General features: G+C 40.5%; 2 protein-coding genes across 2 annotated transcripts in view; one reads left to right on the forward strand and one right to left on the reverse strand.

Moving 5' to 3' along the window:
• Positions 1-4,061, reverse strand: part of LOC118429663 (short-chain dehydrogenase/reductase family 42E member 1-like) — a 12,548-nt gene extending 8,487 nt beyond the window's left edge. The window contains exons 1-3 of the mRNA XM_035840247.1: positions 3,893-4,061; positions 3,229-3,393; positions 2,055-2,150 (exon numbers count right to left, since the gene is read on the reverse strand). Coding sequence (XP_035696140.1) covers positions 2,055-2,150; positions 3,229-3,378 — 246 coding nt within the window. The 5' untranslated portion in view covers positions 3,379-3,393; positions 3,893-4,061. The remainder of the gene's footprint in view (positions 1-2,054; positions 2,151-3,228; positions 3,394-3,892) is intronic.
• Positions 4,062-5,371: 1,310 nt separating this feature from the next.
• LOC118429208 (trypsin-2-like) lies at positions 5,372-17,010 on the forward strand. Its single transcript, XM_035839670.1, has 10 exons — positions 5,372-5,555; positions 6,546-6,644; positions 7,014-7,229; positions 7,924-8,052; positions 8,342-8,436; positions 13,952-14,067; positions 14,683-14,807; positions 15,241-15,369; positions 15,990-16,135; positions 16,573-17,010. Exons 2-10 carry the CDS (start codon positions 6,551-6,553, stop codon positions 16,750-16,752), a joined length of 1,230 nt encoding a protein of 409 aa, XP_035695563.1. The 5' UTR covers positions 5,372-5,555; positions 6,546-6,550; the 3' UTR covers positions 16,753-17,010.
• Positions 17,011-17,419: the final 409 nt, after the last annotated feature.

Here is a 17,419-nt window from a genome sequence, read left to right on the forward strand (position 1 = left end):
GGAAAATACTCGTAATTTGGTAAAAGCAATGCCTCTTTTAAGAATAATAATTAACGCTACCTTTCCGACATCTTTTGTGCACCTATACATTCCAAAAATTGTATCTGCTATATGTAAGTTTTAACCAAGAGTAAATGTTGCTTATCTTGGTTAAACTCAACACGTTAACACAGCAGGGGCTATTCAGGCGAAGCCGCTGCGTTAGTGAGGGAGCATGTGGTATATTGAGCGGAAAATAATGCCTCTTCTTCAAATAATGATTAACGCTACCTTTCCGACATCTTTTTTCCACCAGTCAGTTTAAAGTCAGCTCAAATGTAACGGAAAGACATCGGAAAGATTGTATCTTTTATATGTAGCTTTCACACAGGACGAGATTTGCTTTTCTTTGTTAAACTTAACAGGCTAACACAGCAAGAGCTATTCATTTGAAGCTGCTACTTTAGTGGACGTCGCATGTACTATATTGAGCGGAATATACTCTTAATTTGGTAAAAGCGATGTCTCTTCTTCAAATAATGATTAACGCTACCTTTCCGACACCTTTTTTCCACCTATACATAAAAGGGGGGAGGTTTGCTTAAACCTCCCCCCTTTTATGTAAAGTCAGCTCAAATGTAACGGAAAGACATCGGAAAGATTGTATCTGTTATATGTAGCTTTCACACAGGAGATTTGGTTGTCTTGGTTAAACTTAACACACAAACACAGCAGGAGCTATTCATTTGAAGCCGCTGCTTTAGTGAACGGCGCATGTGGTATATTGAGCGGAAAATACTCTTAATTTGGTAAAAGTAATGCCTCTTCTTCAAGTAATGATTAACGCTACCTTTCCGACATCTTTTTTCAACCTATACATAAAAGGGGGAGGTTTGCTTAAACCTCCCTCCTTTTATGTAAAGTCAGCTCAAATGTAACGGAAAGATATCGGAAAGATTGTATCTGTTATATGTAGCTTTCACACAGGATATTTACTTTTCTTGGTTGAACGTAACACGCAAACACAGCAGGAGCTATTCATTTGAAGCCGTTGCTTTAGTGAACGACGCATGTGGTATATTGAGCGGAAAATACTCTTAATTTGGTAAAAGTAATGCCTCTTCTTCAAGTAATGATTAACGCTACCTTTCCGACATCTTTTTTCCACCTATACATAAAAGGGGGGAGGTTTGCTTAAACCTCCCCCCTTTTATGTAAAGTCAGCTCAAATGTAACGGAAAGACATCGGAAAGATTGTATCTGTTATATGTAGCTTTCACACAGGAGGAGATTTTCTTTTCTTGGTTAAACTTAACACGCAAACACAGCAGGAGCTATTCATTTGAAGCCGCTGCTTTATTGAAAGGCGCATGTGGTATATTGAGCGGAAAATACTCTTAATTTGGTAAAAGCAATGCCTCTTCTTAAAAATAAACGCTACCATTCTGACATCTTTTTTGCACCTATACATAAAAGGGGGAGGTCTCCATAGACCTATACTAATAAGAGTATGTAAATGAGATCAATTGTAACGGAAGGGCAATGAAAAGATATCATCTCCTATTGGTAATTTCCAACCTTAGAGAACCACGAAAATAAAAAAAAGGCGAAGGTCAACTGATTGTATGTGAACGTATGGTCGGTTCAAAGCCTGTAGATGTTTTCTGTACATAAGCAATACCCTTTTCATATAAGGCACATATAAGGATGCTTAAAGGTTATGTAAAGATATTACATGTATTTAATCTGCCTTAACGAATACGGAAAGGTTACGGAAATGTAAAACCATGGTTTCCGTGGTCTTTACGATACCGTAAACTCTGCGGAAATATTTTCCCACCTTTAGGCTACATTTAAGTATCTCGGAAAGTATGCTTAAATATTCGTTTTCGTGCTGTGAAAGGAAAAGAAATCTCAAAAAATATGATTCAGGTTAGGTGCAGGTAGACACCAGTAATACCTGCACAGCTCCAATTTTACCTGCACTAACCTGCATATGCAGGTGGTATTTCGAGCACTGCCAAAGGATGTCCCATACTAGTATTTTCGAATTAACATGACCTGACTGCTCCTACCTGTTCTCTGCCTGACATCCCATGTGAAGCGATGTGATACACACAGTCCATCCCACGACAGGCATCTTCAACATCTTCATAGTTGGTGATGTCTCCCTGTCAATATCATAAACACATGATCAGAGTCAATGTTAAGGTACATAGTCATAGTAGACATTTGAAGTGTTCACAATAGTGCAATACTTAGTAGTCACATACTGTATATGGATTGGAATCCCAGGAACCTTATAATCAAATAACAGACAGCCAGTCAGAAAACACCTACAGGGCAAGGGTGCTATAGAAAGACAAAACAGTTGCTTGTGACAGTGCTTGTAATCAACTGTCACTGATATAACTGCACATATAGCAGTTCTTGATCGACATGTATATGTTGTGCAGAGTCGGGTTTTACATTCAATTTGTGCTTTGTAAGTATTTAATGGAACTGTAGCATATGCCTCCAAAAGTCCAACACATCAATCATACTGTACAATGTAAGTTAGTCGTTATACTTTGGACAAAAAAGATTTTGGGGTGGTTTTGGGGTTGCGTTGAATCAGTCACCCTGAAAATCACGATGAACATTTCTGCATTTACAGTAGCCCCTTCAAATTGTTTGTAACTGGTGTTTAATGATTCAAGCAATACGTATACAGTCAAACCTGTATTAGTAGCCACCTTTGCATACCGGACACCTGACCATTACGGTCACTTTTTGTCGGTCCCTTAAATTTCTCCCATTGAGCTAAGCATTAAGAAATAGTCCAACGCGGCCATGGCCACACAGTTTCCGGTCCCGTAGATACAGAAACACTGCCTAAAGCGACCATACGGCGGCAGTATGTCGACGTGCACCGAGTTTAAAATAGTAGTTTGCGTGTTAGAGTACGCGTGCCTTCAACGTTAAAGTTTTTGTCTTTGTAACATTCCGCACTTGGCATTATCAACCATTTTTGGTAGATTTGACTTTGGCAGGGTGAGTTGAATTGAATTGAATTGTGAGACGATCTAGACAATGTAACTTGTTGAGAAATATCTAATTTTAATATTGCTTGTGGTCAATTGATCAGCATTTTCTCTATAGTGGCCACCTGTCTATAGTGGCTAAATTTTTCCAGTCCCTTGAGTGGCCGCTATAGACAGGTTTGACTGTATTGTCCCTAGAAATATGGCACAGTCACCCGCCACGTACCTTGATGAACTTTATGTCAGCTGCTGCTTTCTCGATTGGTTCTCGTAGGTCGAAGAGAGTGACGTTTGCACCATCCCTCTGCAGCATGTTTGCCAGCCTCAGCCCCAGGTAACCCCCTCCCCCCGTCACTAGCACTCTCTCCTCTGGCATGACAGCGATAGGTACCTGGTAGTATTGAAGGAGAAGAAAACCATGTGAAGAACCATCATTATTGCCCAAGTTTGTTTATTTATTTATTAATCTTTTCGATTACCCTTCAGTTCCCAACACACACACACGCACACACAACACACACATATGCAAACACAATACGCACAGAAAGAGAGAGAGAGAGAGACACACACACTAACACATACACACATACACACTCACACTCACACTCACACACACACACACACACACACACACACACACACACACACACACTCACACACATACGCACAGATAGACACACGCGCACAGATGCACATACAGACACAGACAGACACGAAGTTTCGGGTTCTTTTACGTAACGTCCCTAGCATTGAGGTTATGCAATTGCAAGCTATTGTTGTGCAAACCATCGTGTTCCTGAACACAATACAGTAAAAAAATGCGATCTTGCACCTTACAGCTAAGATCATACAATATTTTCAACGCAAGATTTATAAAACGGTAACTTTACCTTCTTTATGTGCGTGTGCAGCGCCTTTCCCTGGTGACCAGACTGATCAGCTGTTTCAGTTGACCTTTAGGCCTTTGACCCCTGCAGTTTCCGCCCACTTCCTGCCATCCAATCACAATCGCCGTTTCATGCGCCAGGCGTTGATACACAAATCGCGACACACTATTGGCTTGAAGTTTGACAAGATTTATTTGTTTGAAAAGCTGGAATATATGGTATCAAATTGATGTAATGATAAACAGAAAATTAACCTGGTCGATTCGGAAAACTAATGAAAAACAACAACTTGTGAATTAGCCATTTCTTCTCATATTTTGCCTCTAAATATGTTCATTATTATCAAGATTTAAAAACTAGTAGATATACAGGAGTGGAGAGGGGAGACAACAACAACTCCAAGTGCTACAGAACCGGGCTGCCAGGGTAGTTCTGCAACTCAACCTACAGTCCAGCAGTGTCCTCGACCTTCATCATGAGAAGCTCAGCTGGCAGTACCTCGCAGGGAGAAGGCGGGATCATGTGTGCATTATGGTTTACAAGGGCTAGCACCAACATACCTATCATCCACCTTCTCTCACAGCCACAACTTACACAATTACCAAACCAGACAGACATCACTCCTATACAAACCCTTTTTCAAGACTACAACAGGACAGCGTACATTTGCCTACAGAGGTGCTGAACACTTTAATTCACTACCAGCCTACATTAAGCAAGTTCCAAGCCTAAATTCATTTAAGTCAGTTTTGAAAGACCTAACATAGTCTCAGTACTGAGTAGTGACCTCTGACCTCCTAAACTGTTGACCTTGGATCGGATTATGATTTTGATTTATCTGTGTCTTTCATGTATCAGTTGTTCTTATATGTTTCCGACGTGCATGTCTACTTTTCTCTCTGTAAGTTTTTTTTTAATTTCCTTGTATGTATATGTGAAACTGGGCCCTATTGAAAACCAGTATATCGAAGCTGAATAGGCTACCCAGGTGTTTGAAAATAAACAAACAAATAAGGTAACGGTTATACATAGATCCAAATGCGTCACCCAGCTCTGTCCAAAAATGTTGACATTCAGCCACTCTCTTATATCGGAAGCGCTAATTGCGCATGCCACGCGATGATTGGTTGAAATGTAATTGTGATGGACAGCCAGAATCTGTCTTAGTGGTTGATTGTTGCACCTGTCGCTCTTAGGGACGAACCAACAATGACACATAGGAGGCTTGTCAAAATGTCCATGTACTTAGTTTTCCAGGTAAAACATTCGTGAATTTTTGTCACTGTGTATAGGTTTCTAATTCTGTGAACAATGCGTTTATTATTATATCTGATTTCGTATCTTTATTGTTCAATATTTTCTCAGTCGTCCCCACATGGTTGTTTCCGATACGTCCCCAAGGATTACGCCATACACCTGTTGTTGCTAAAAATAGACGACACAGCCGGACATCTAATTAGGTATTCATGTAAACACTATAAATAGCACAGGTTCGTCGTGCTTGTCAAATTTCCACGAGGACCGTGTTGCATGTTAGGCTCCGTACCGCTAAAGTAAAGAGGTTCGCCGGAGAAGCTCAATTCATCAAGCTATCTAAAACCCCCGTACGTGATTCAACTGAAGCACCGTATCTTTTATAACGCCGTCTGAAAGAAAGAGGGAAAAGGTAACGTCATATATTCCCATCTTTTCCTTTAATTCATTATTCAGGCCAAGTTGATTTGATTGTATGGATGATGACATCATCTGGGAACCCCAATATTCGGGCGAGCGTGCGAATAAAAAAAAAGATTTGGCGATCTAAGATGTCAAAGCGTATGGTATACCGAACAATAGGTATATGATAGATTCTTTATTTTGTTCTTCATATTTTATTTGATGTTGGTACTAGCATTCTACGAAATTAGTAGTCATTTTCTTTAATTTTTCTTTAATTTTCGGAATACATTTTGCAGCTTTGTACGACTTAAAATGCATGTATGGTCAAAAAGTTTTGTTTTGGAAACGGTCGAAAATTGTATCCATATAATCAAATCAACAGGGCCCTTGTAAGGGGAATTTGAATACTAGTAGGTGTTTGCATTGCAGTTTCGTAGCTTGTAGTTGACAGTACGAAAGTTGCTATTCTTTTTGTTGCGATTTTTTTGGCGACGCCTCAGGGGCGGAGGCATTTTCTACAGTATTACGATCGCTTTGAAAGAATTTAGAAAATTGCACGAATGCATTCCCTTGGGAATTGATTTTTGGCTACAGTTCATACAGTGGTAATTGAGGACTATTCTAGCTGTGCATTCTTTGCGTCAGGATTAATGGTTTAAGGGAGCGGTCTTTTCACATAGCCGGGAATGACTGCATATCATAAGCTGCACATACAGATCATTATGTTTCGCATGCTTTATGAATGTTGTAATGAACACCAATATGTCCCAGATTTTTGCCGTTATTTCTTATATAAGCTTGTGCTTTTTACAATACGGAATGGAATGCTGTCAATTGGTTATCGTTTGGAGTTATAGTGAGCCTGGTTTTGAGTGGTAGAAAAATAAAGTGACTTAAAGAAGACAATGAAGACCAATATAGCACAGCTTTTGCCAATATCTTTTGAGCTTTGCTTTTTGTTGCGTTTAACCGAACGTTTCTTTGTTCATGTACACAGGGAACATGTGTAGCCAAGCGGTGTATGCTGTAGCTGTAACTCTTCTGTTACACGTTACGCCTATTGCGTCCCAGGTAGCACCGGGCGTAGACCAGTCAGGTATAGAATATTCATTTTACTATCAAATTTTCTCAGAACTTGCATTAATTTGAGTAGTCTTGTATGAGCACTATTTTATTGAACAGATGAGAGAAATTGGTCATGAAATCCTCATTGTTGTACATATATTCATGTAACGTTATATATATGTTCTATAATGTTCATATGTATAATAAAAATTCTAATTTACATTGCGGTAGTGTTTTTTTTTTAACCTGATTTTTGGTTACTCGCAAATCGTAATTCGTACCTTCTATATCTGTATACAAACCCGCTACCACTGGTAACATTCTTAACGTTTTGTTAACCATACATACATTACAGCCACGTTTCTTTCTAACTTGTTTCTTTGAATACACCGTAAAACAGATGGCGACTGTGGCGGGACTCTGGACACTATGTCCGGAGACTTGACCATCACTTCTCCGTCCTACCCATCGCGGTACCCGCCCAACAAGCTGTGCGTGTGGCACGTAACGGCCACAGCTTCAAAGATCGTCGTCATCACCTTCCCGGTATTCAATGTGCGCTGCCGAGACTTCGTGGACGTCTTCGACGGGGGAGAAGGTAGCACCAAGCTGATTGGTGGGTTGTTTAGCACTCACGTGACCATTATGCAAATCACTAGCCGCCATATTGGCGTGCTAACACTAGTGTCCATAGGTTTAGAGAACGTTCGGTGTAGTTTATTTTTTCGCCTGAATAACGTCTGAATACAAACTAGTATATCTTATTGCGCATGCTCATGTCAAAGTTGAAGGCCCCTGGCTATTACACAAAGTACAAAATAGGTGTATAGAATAAGACTTAACATCCTAATTAACATAACATAACAAGTGGGGGATAACACAAGTCTTGATATAGTGTTACATTCGAGTTGGGCTAATCATGACTTTCAGTATTCTAATAGCAAAGCAGTCTTTGATATATTTGCCTATCTTTGCATTATGGGAGTTGTGGCATCTAAAGATATATACAAATCTGTCTGTAGCATCGAGTCTCTTGAAATCTGTACTGGATTCAAGAAATGTGAATAGTTCATTACGTAGAATAGCGTATCTAGAACATTCCATAAATGACCACGGTTTCATCAATTATGACCGTCACATGTGCAGTTAACGTTGTATCTGGGAAAACTTTATTTTCTGCACTACAACCGAGTGGTCGCCATCTTGTATCCAGACATGACCCCAACATTGCGCCTATCAGTTAGTCTCTATTGATGAACTAAGGACGTTATATCTCACGAACGGTTTAAAATGCCCTTTCTTCTATCTAGAGTCCTTCTGTAGAGTCCGAGACGGAAGAGGCTTGAGAACAACGTCCAATGAGATGACTGTAGTCTTCAAGAGCAATGCCCGGAAAAACAGTGTAGGCTTCACTGCGACCATTTCGGAAGTGGACCCATGTAAGGAATCGTCTTTGTCACTTTTAACATAACCATTAAGGTCAGCTTTTATGTCTTAAAATGCTGTACAGAGAATGATGGCATGTCTGTAAAAAGACTTTTGGAATAAATTTGACTCACGTTAAGAAAGTACCACGTGTATGATTTTTCAAAAGCTTTGGAAGCTTTTGATCATGAAGCCAGCAGACCACTTTTCACTAATAAGTTCATGAGGGAAGAGGGAAGGGTAAACAAAATGTCACGAAGATACAGATTATAGAATTCAAAATTGTAATTTTGTATTATACAGATGGAACATGTGGAAGTCCAACTATAGCCAGAATACCGGCACCGAGTAGAATAGTCGGGGGAAACACTGCACAACAAGGGAGCTGGCCATGGCAGGTACGGAAAGAAATGTTCTTTGGTCTAACTTTTCTGATAAGTGATTGGCACCCATCAAATTCGATAACAAATCTTATTTCGCCATAAAAGATATGTAATATAACCTATCCATATGCAATAATAACCTGTTTATCCAGAAAATTTTGGTACTTGTAGTTTCGTTGTGAGGAAAGTAGGGTATACAACACCAGGTGCTTACTTTGTCAAATTTGTAAATACATGACACAACGGATGTCAGTTATGTGTATTTGGGGATTTGTATAGAACTCTAAAACACCAAACCATTTACCCATCCACTTAATTGTTATTCTAGCACCCTTAGTTATATTTATTTACGTTTATCTTATTGGATTTCGCCCAGTTACGTCGTTTGAACGACCCGTAACTATCAAAAAGTTCGTAGCGCTATACCGGACATATGTCGGGTGTGGTATAAAATGCGCTGAAATTTGTACAGACATTAAAAATGGCCGACAATGGCCGTTCAGAATACTTCGAATATATTGCGTACATTTTGTTAATTAAATAGATCTCGTAAGAACAGTGATTGTTCTAATTTAGTTTAGTTTCTCCATCTGAATATCTTTTTTGTCTTTCGCCGCGCTTCCGCGGCGAAAGGCAATCAGACTGATATTAGATTGCTGTCCGTCTGTCCGTCCGTCCGTCCGGGTCGACCATGCCATACCGTGCTAGCGAGATATTCTACCCTGCAGATTCGATGGTATTGCCAAAGGCCATGCAAGTACTAGTATGTATGACATACGTATCGGCCTGCCATGAATGTGCAGCTTGGTTTATACATGGCTTATTAGCAGGAATAAAGGACCTGCAATGTGCCCTGCACAACGTATTTGTAGACGTCTATTCAACCAAAGACCTCCGCGATTCAACTTGTACTATATCTGCAAGGTAAAGAGAAAACATTTAAGGTATCTTTACGTACGTGTATTCGATGGATATCAGTCACACTTCGTTTCTCTTAGTGAACGCGGCGCGTACGAAAGGGTCCAAACGTTGTGGTGTCTTTCCTCCCAGTAGGTAGGGGTAGGTCGGACCTTATGATTAGGCGGTCAAGAAACACTGGGCAAGTTCCAAGGACGTTATCGTCCTTGGCAAGTTCAGAGCATAACAACGTTACAATGCCAGCAGTTGAAGGAAATCTTCATCTCACAATCTGTCACTACCACACGGCAATATTGCAATGTAATTGTGGAATATAGCGTTTTTCGTGTGCGTAGAAATGAAAAAGAAATTTTCTTTGACACGGGTGGGCGCAAAGCATCATGGGGCAGCAAAGAAAGTAGATAGCGGGGAACCCCCTACAGCTGTAGGATCAACCAATCAGAGGTGCGTATTGCGATCACGTGCACGTCTTAGCTAGCTGCAAGCGTAAAAAATCCTGGAATTGGGCGGGCAGTCTTCAATCCCAGTGTCAAAGATATTTCCACGGCTTGCGGAGCTAGCGGCAATGCGAAAAAAATCCTCGGCTTGCGCTGAGGAACTGGGCGGGCAGTCTTCAGTCCCAATGCCGTCGACTGGACAGCGGCAAGCACGTCGCTAGCTCGTGAAACACACAATGACGTAATTGCTGTTTGTTTTACTAGGGGTGAAACCGTCATTTCACCATGTTTCACTCTTTTGTCACGTAGGTGCAATATTTGCTTTCACCCTTCCATATTTACATGGGAACAATGCGAATCCGGGTGACACATTTTCACCGTGTTTCACCAACATTCACCCATTATGTGCCATTTTCACCGTACGCCGTGTGGTAATGATCAAGGAGGTTAAAAAGAGATGGTAGTTGCAATGGAAAGAGATCCTAAAATCTTCCTAAACTTCAACCTACACAAGAACAGCATCGGCTGTCCCGACATAGTCAGGAGAAAAGCAAGGTAAGGGGTGGACACAATAAACTATACAGCAAAATATGACTCTTAGCAAGGAGGTTAACCTCGTTGCTTTTAGTCCTTCTTTAACCTCCTTGCTTTTAGTCTTCAGATGCGCCATATGCATGACGGGTAAAATGTTGATTTGTACCTGTTTTTACAGATTTCATGTTTTTAAGAAACTGACAAATGTCGTAAGTGTTGTCCAAAATTTAACATTATTTGGCGGATATCCACAGTATTTGTTGTAGCATTCTAAAGCTATGAAAACTTCATAACTAAATAAAATGATAACATGCTCTTGGCCACAAAAGAAGTGACCAACAGTAATTATATTGTCTGGCTATGTTACATTTGCTATTTGACCTGGAGTCCAAATTTCTGGAGAATCATTATTTGTTTGATTGTTTGGTTGTTTGGAGGTTTGGTTGTTGAACCTCATATTTAAAACAAGGAGAGTTTTCGGTTTTTACAGTGAGTAGGTTAGTTCCAGTGCCACAAAGCCTGTGTCTACATCGAACATGTGTCTAGTTGTAACATATTTTGATTACCCCACAACTCGCTCATTTTTGCATCCCCTTTCCTTACAGAGAGAGCATTAAGCAGGTAGCTAAGCTGTTGGTGCAGATCCATGCCTTGGACCACGCCCTGCAGGTCGCCAGAGAACACAGCCTCAAGGATCTCAAACAGATGGTTGTCGGGCGGTAGCACATGGTTACCACACAGGATACTATACATCCTTCAGAAACTTGGGAACATGGGCTTTCAAAAAACTTACCACCTGTAGCTTTTACACTGGTCAGCTTGTGGTCATCTCATATGGTAAAGGATATCTAGTCCATTGTATAGTAAGTCCTTTCATGAACTAGTGATATTGAGTAGCACAAACTTAGATGGGGGAGGGGAGGACCAGGTCGGATCAAAGAAATCTCCAATTGTTTCCATCTCATGTGAACTGGGTTGACAGACATGATGTAAGATTTTGGTGTAGAAATGGCCATTGTAACAAACCTATAATTACCGGTATGTAATTTTAGTACGCCTTATTCTTATAAAGGATTCATACCTTCTGTAACATCTGGAGTCTGTACATGTTCATAGTGTGTACTGGTGCAGTCTCTCTGCTAGCAGGTAGTGAAGAAATACAGTCAGAATATGATGTCCTTTCCACTTTTACATTGTACAACTCAAGTGATGGCTAGGGGTAAACCTATCAACGCGCAGGATACAAAATGGAACTCGGCATCGTTTTCATTATTATGGCAGCAAAAACCTCGGGCGTCAGCCGGGCCATGCCTTCAAGCAAACCAAGCAGGCGGTCTAGGAAGAAGTACCCACTATGGAACGAACGAGATCACTAACTTTTTACACAAAAACATTTATCCTTCAGAAAATTGGACCTTGCAATCTTGGAAATTATGAACGGACCTGTTGCAATACATTTGTATACCTGTTAAAAGTTACCGACTGTAGTTGTGCGCCAAGTGGCCGAATCGGCAGAGTGCCTGATCAGTACGCTTTTGTTGCTGGATCGACCCGGGTTCGAATCTGAGGAGATAGACTTTTATCAGTTGTCTTTTTTTCCTTTTGAAACATCATTTAATATAAGAATACTTTTGTCTTGCGACTACAACATCAAAACCCGCATTTCGGATCATCTCATATGGTAAAGGATATCTAGTCCATTGTATAGTAAGTCCTTTCATGAACTAGTGATATTGAGTAGCACAAACTTAGATGGGGGAGGGGAGGACCAGGTCGGATCAAAGAAATCTCCAATTGTTTCCATCTCATGTGAACTGGGTTGACAGACATGATGTAAGATTTTGGTGTAGAAATGGCCATTGTAACAAACCTATAATTACCGGTATGTAATTTTAGTACGCCTTATTCTTATAAAGGATTCATACCTTCTGTAACATCTGGAGTCTGTACATGTTCATAGTGTGTACTGGTGCAGTCTCTCTGCTAGCAGGTAGTGAAGAAATACAGTCAGAATATGATGTCCTTTCCACTTTTACATTGTACAACTCAAGTGATGGCTATCATGAGGAAATATCTGCCTTTGATCAACATTCATTGAACGGAAAAAAAGCATCCATCCTGAATCTTAGCACATTCTAATCGTGTTTGGTGAAGACTGGTGACAGTGTATAGATTGACTTGAGTAGGGAACTGTGAGCATTGTACATACAGGAAAGATGTGAAAGCTATATACAATGTATCTACTGAGTTTTGTGGAGGTCTACTGTCAAAAGAGTCAAATAAAACTTGATTTTTTTTTTTGCATACAAAAATCGTTACCGACTGAATTTGTCAGTTATTCTATTTATGAATCTCCTAAAGGCACAGCATCAAGTTCTCTGACGAGGTCTTTTTTAACCTCCTTGGTGTTATTAAACAGCCGTCGGGGTCTCGCTGGCGGCGTCTCGCGTCCTCCCCAGCCATGTGGAAATTTTGGAAGGTCGGTGACCGGAGAGAGCTCGCCCGGAACGTCGCATGTATAGACAACTACTTTTGTATAGTTGCATATGTTGGAACAAATAGCAATTTATTACAGGCCTGCGATAACAAAACCTACTAGTATATTGTTTTCGTTGGCGTCCATGGGCGCCACCATTTTGTCCCAAGGGAGTGTCGCATGTTGGGAAGGGGTGTCGCGATTTTGATGTGTTATTACGATGTTACAATTTTAGGACCATATATCCGTGCACAAAATAAAGCGCTTATATACCGACGCTTTCGATCAGTCCTCTGATCCTTCTCAAGTTGAAATGACCCAGAGCCTAAGTCACGATGTGGAGAATTACCTCTATGAAATCCAGAATTGTGCAGAGATCTGACGTGGGGTGGGTGGCGGTTGCATGTGGAAAATTGCTTACTACTCGAAATTTCAAGGGATCTTCGTGGAAGAAACTTCAACAAAAGTGTATCCCTCTTTGATATATGTAAAATACACTGACTAATATTTTATCTAATTGATTTCAAATGAGAAGATTCCAAGCTACCCCGATGGAGTGAGTTTGTGGCCCATAACCACTGACGTAATGAATCAAAATCTCAATAATTTTGCTTTCCGAAAAGAAATGAAACGTTCCTTTCAACATACCACAATGAAACTGCATTTGCATTTTGAAACTCATTAAGTACAATTTTATTAACAGACACAGACCTGACAAAAATCAGTAAACTGGATGCTGCACCAATTAGAAAATGAACACATTATATCAGCAGGCATCTATACGTTTAAGGGCTTACTGGTGCAATAAATTACGAGAACAAATTGAATAAACTTTGTACGTCAACGTACAGAACAAGTGTTGTTCACATGAACATAGGACTTTATAACACCAGTGGTAATCAGATACTCCACTAATTCCTTAGTAGCGAAATGGACAATTGTTTTGAGTATCGCCCCTTCAAAAGTTTGCACAGACCATCAAGTCCGGACCTGCACCTGATCCTTTGTACCTGTACCTGAATTTTCTGTTCCAGTACCCACCCCTAGTTCATACCATTGAAACTGTTCTGAAACTCATCTGGTAAAAGTTTTACCTACACAATATAAGTAAGCGAAAGACCAGCTTTTTTTAAAAGCTCTTGTTTGTGTTCTGTCACCCAACTAGGCACTCGTCATAGGTTGGGGTTCTACTCCTGGGACCGGTACCTATTACTTGTGCGGCGGAACACTTGTGGACTCGGAATGGGTGGTAACGGCGGCACACTGCATTGTTGACCAGACGTATGTACACGTCTTTCCTTGACCTACAGCAACAGAACTTCATTTTTAAAAAAATACTGTAAATGCAGAAACTTTCGCGGTGGTTTATTGTTAGCGGTTTTCGCGGTGGCCGCTTCACCGCGAATTTAAAACCACCGCGAACATTTTTCCATAACAGTAAGAGACTGCTTGATGCTACCGTGAAGTTGAAACCACCGCGAAAAGTCCATTTTCCCACTTCCGCGAAATTAAATCCCCGCGAACTTAAAGGCATTTACAGTATATCCATTGTAGTTGCAAACACATTGGAGAAGTTTATCACATGTTGTATTTTTGCAATGTAAAATTGTTTTACGTATCATTGTTTGGCTGGAGGGAAATGAAACATTGTTTTTGTGACATTTCTTCCTCCTGTTCCCAAAACACAAGATACAATATCCGTATGAAGTAGCCGTTACCAGGTGGTGTTAGGTTACTTGATGTAGCTACTGGCAGGACGGCTATACGGAGCTGGTCACGATGTATAAAAGTGGTAAAATCAGCACGAGGCATAGATAGTTACAAGTTGTTCCTTTCATGTAAGCTATGCAGGACAGTTCAAGTTCTAATGTGGTTCTGTTCTGACTTGTTTTGCAGTCGTACCATCGAAGTCACTCTAGGAGAACACTACCGATACTCCACGGATGGTAGAGAGGTGTCAAGATTTGCGTCTCAAACATTTACCCACCCCAACTATAATTCTGACCATCAGAGCGATATAGGTAAGGTGTTTACCAACACAGTAATTTATCTATGCCGCGTAAGCCTAGTTCACCTTTAATCATCCCAAGGGGTAATATATAGATGTAATATATAAACTACGCCTTGGACTGATGCTTTATATGCCTAGCTAAATATACCTATTGTATGTGTCGAAATATATAAAGTCGTGGGACGGTATAAGTAGTTTCAAATTGTAATATTTGCAAAAACTTTCCCGTATTTACTTTGTTTTTAAAAACAACGGAAATAGGTTTACCCTACGGATAAAGATGAACCAATGTCATATTTTGTGTAAAAAAAAAACAATTGTGAGCTCTTTGACCGTGATGTAAGTATCTAAAAATCACTTCACAGTAATTTGTTGTTGGGAATTTTCTCAAAGCACAAGAAATGCTGCCGAAAATATCGAAGTGTTTGTGCGTATTTTTCTAGGCTTGATAAAGTTGGCTTCTCCAGTGACGTTCAACGACTACATCATGCCTGCTTGCCTGCCGTCATCCTCGGACGTTCTTCCCGCAAGAACAATGGTGTCAGTGAGTGGTTGGGGGATCACCTCTACTGGTAAGAACTTGGCTCTTTGTATTATGAAATTCGGCAATGTCTGTTAAATCTTATAAATGACATCCACGCGACGAAGTTTCCAGAAACGCCAACTTGTTTTGCCATCTTAGCGTGAAAGTTCATCTGTGTTGGTAGAATACATTATAGAAATAGCTAAACTTTCTTTCCAACACTGAATTAATGATAGGGACTTACCCTAAATTTTCGGCCAACTCCGTCGACCTTGTTCACAGAATGACCCTATCTCCAGCAGTGACGTCAGGAACACGCCACTTTTGCAGGAGGGGGTCATAAGTATCAGAAAGTCTGTGCCGCCCCCCGTCTCTGTTGAGTGTGGGCCGGTGGGCTCTAATGTACACTGCCTCCTTCACTCCTCGCGCGAAGAAATCCTGTTCTGAGTCTAAGATTTTGACTTTGTCCAACGAAACGGGATGTCCCGGAGACTCTATATGTACATGTTGCGCCAACTCAGACAATTTGACAGAGCTAGGACGCCGATGAATACTCTCCAACATACGGTGATGATGATGGCGACCGCTCAATTTGATACAACACAACGTTGGTTAGTTCGCTGTTCTTTTTAGCTGTCCTGCTTTTACAGTCTTACATTTTGTCGCTAGGGGGCTTCACTGCATCGTATCTCCAGCAGATGGACGTACCCATCGTCTCGGATGCCAACTGCCAAGAGATATGGGGGAGTGTGGTGGATATCAGCGTCGACATCTGTGCCGGTTACGTCAGACAAGGCGGCATAGATTCCTGTTCAGTGAGTGCATAACAAGCAAATTATTTTTTACTGCACATTTTTGCCCCGCTGGGCAAAGTGCAGGTCACAATTCGTAACCATCATAAAGTGTATTTATCTGTAACAAAAATATAGATTTGTACATATAAACGTCTAATCTACTCTAGTACATTCGACTTCCTGTCGCTTCTAGGTGTATATATGAACCTAGCTGTATGATTGTTATATCGAAAGCTGCATTAAATAAGGCCGAATATGAGTTTCACTTTACTATCAAGTATCTAAACTTTCTAAAGTGTTGAAATTTAGTTATAATGCTTCTATCGCTATGATACAAAGGACAATCAGTATAATGTATGTAAATCTATTCACTCTGGTGTTGTGTGAAATCACGCTTTGCTACTCGTTCCCAAGATGATGTACTCTATTGTCGTCTGAAACACCTCTCTCGTCCCCAGGGTGACAGCGGCGGCCCCCTAGTGAGCAGATCTCCAACTACAGGTGCCTGGGTGCTGCATGGGTCGGTCAGCAGGGGTTACCCATGTGCTAACCCTTACTATATCACCATCTACGCTCGTGTAACGGGGCTAGTCGACTGGCTGACTACAACCATGGCGCAGAACTCAATGACAATGTGAATTCCAAAACACCTAGTATAATACTAGTTTACCTTTAACCACGGGGTAGCCTATATCCGTTATCATCAAAAACAGGGCCAAGTCGACGAACGGTGGTTAACGTTTCAAATTGCAATATTTTGAAAATGTTGCATTTTGACAACTTATCCGCCTACTTCATATTCCTACACGCCCCGTTTAAAAGGGATATAGGTTACCCCGCGTATTAAGGTCAACTGATGTGATACATTTTATCATTTATTGATAGACTTCGAAAAATAATATTTTACCATGTACTGATGATTCGATGTATCTTTATTTAGCCTGGTTTGAACCAAAGACTGTAATGTCGATACCTCGTGGGAAGAATTTTTTTATTAAGATTTTAAAGTGCCTGAAATGATTATGATTCTACTATGTAATAAGTAAAGGTATCAGTAGAAATTATAGTGATTTTGATATCGAAAGATTTTACTTGTGGCAAATGTTTACAGGGAGGGAGTTGCAGTGTTAAATTGATATTTCTCGGAAGCTATTCTATATTATAGTTTTTTTCAGATTTGCTGTTGTCTAGGTTCCTTGTGTTTTTACGTGCAATAAAGTGTTTTATGTATACATGTCTGCGTTTGCAATATCTTTACTGTGTGTGGCATTCATCGCATCAAAAACATATGCAAAAGAATAACTA

The sequence above is a fragment of the Branchiostoma floridae genome, chromosome 13 (assembly GCF_000003815.2).
Source record: "Branchiostoma floridae strain S238N-H82 chromosome 13, Bfl_VNyyK, whole genome shotgun sequence".
NCBI lineage: Eukaryota > Metazoa > Chordata > Leptocardii > Amphioxiformes > Branchiostomatidae > Branchiostoma > Branchiostoma floridae.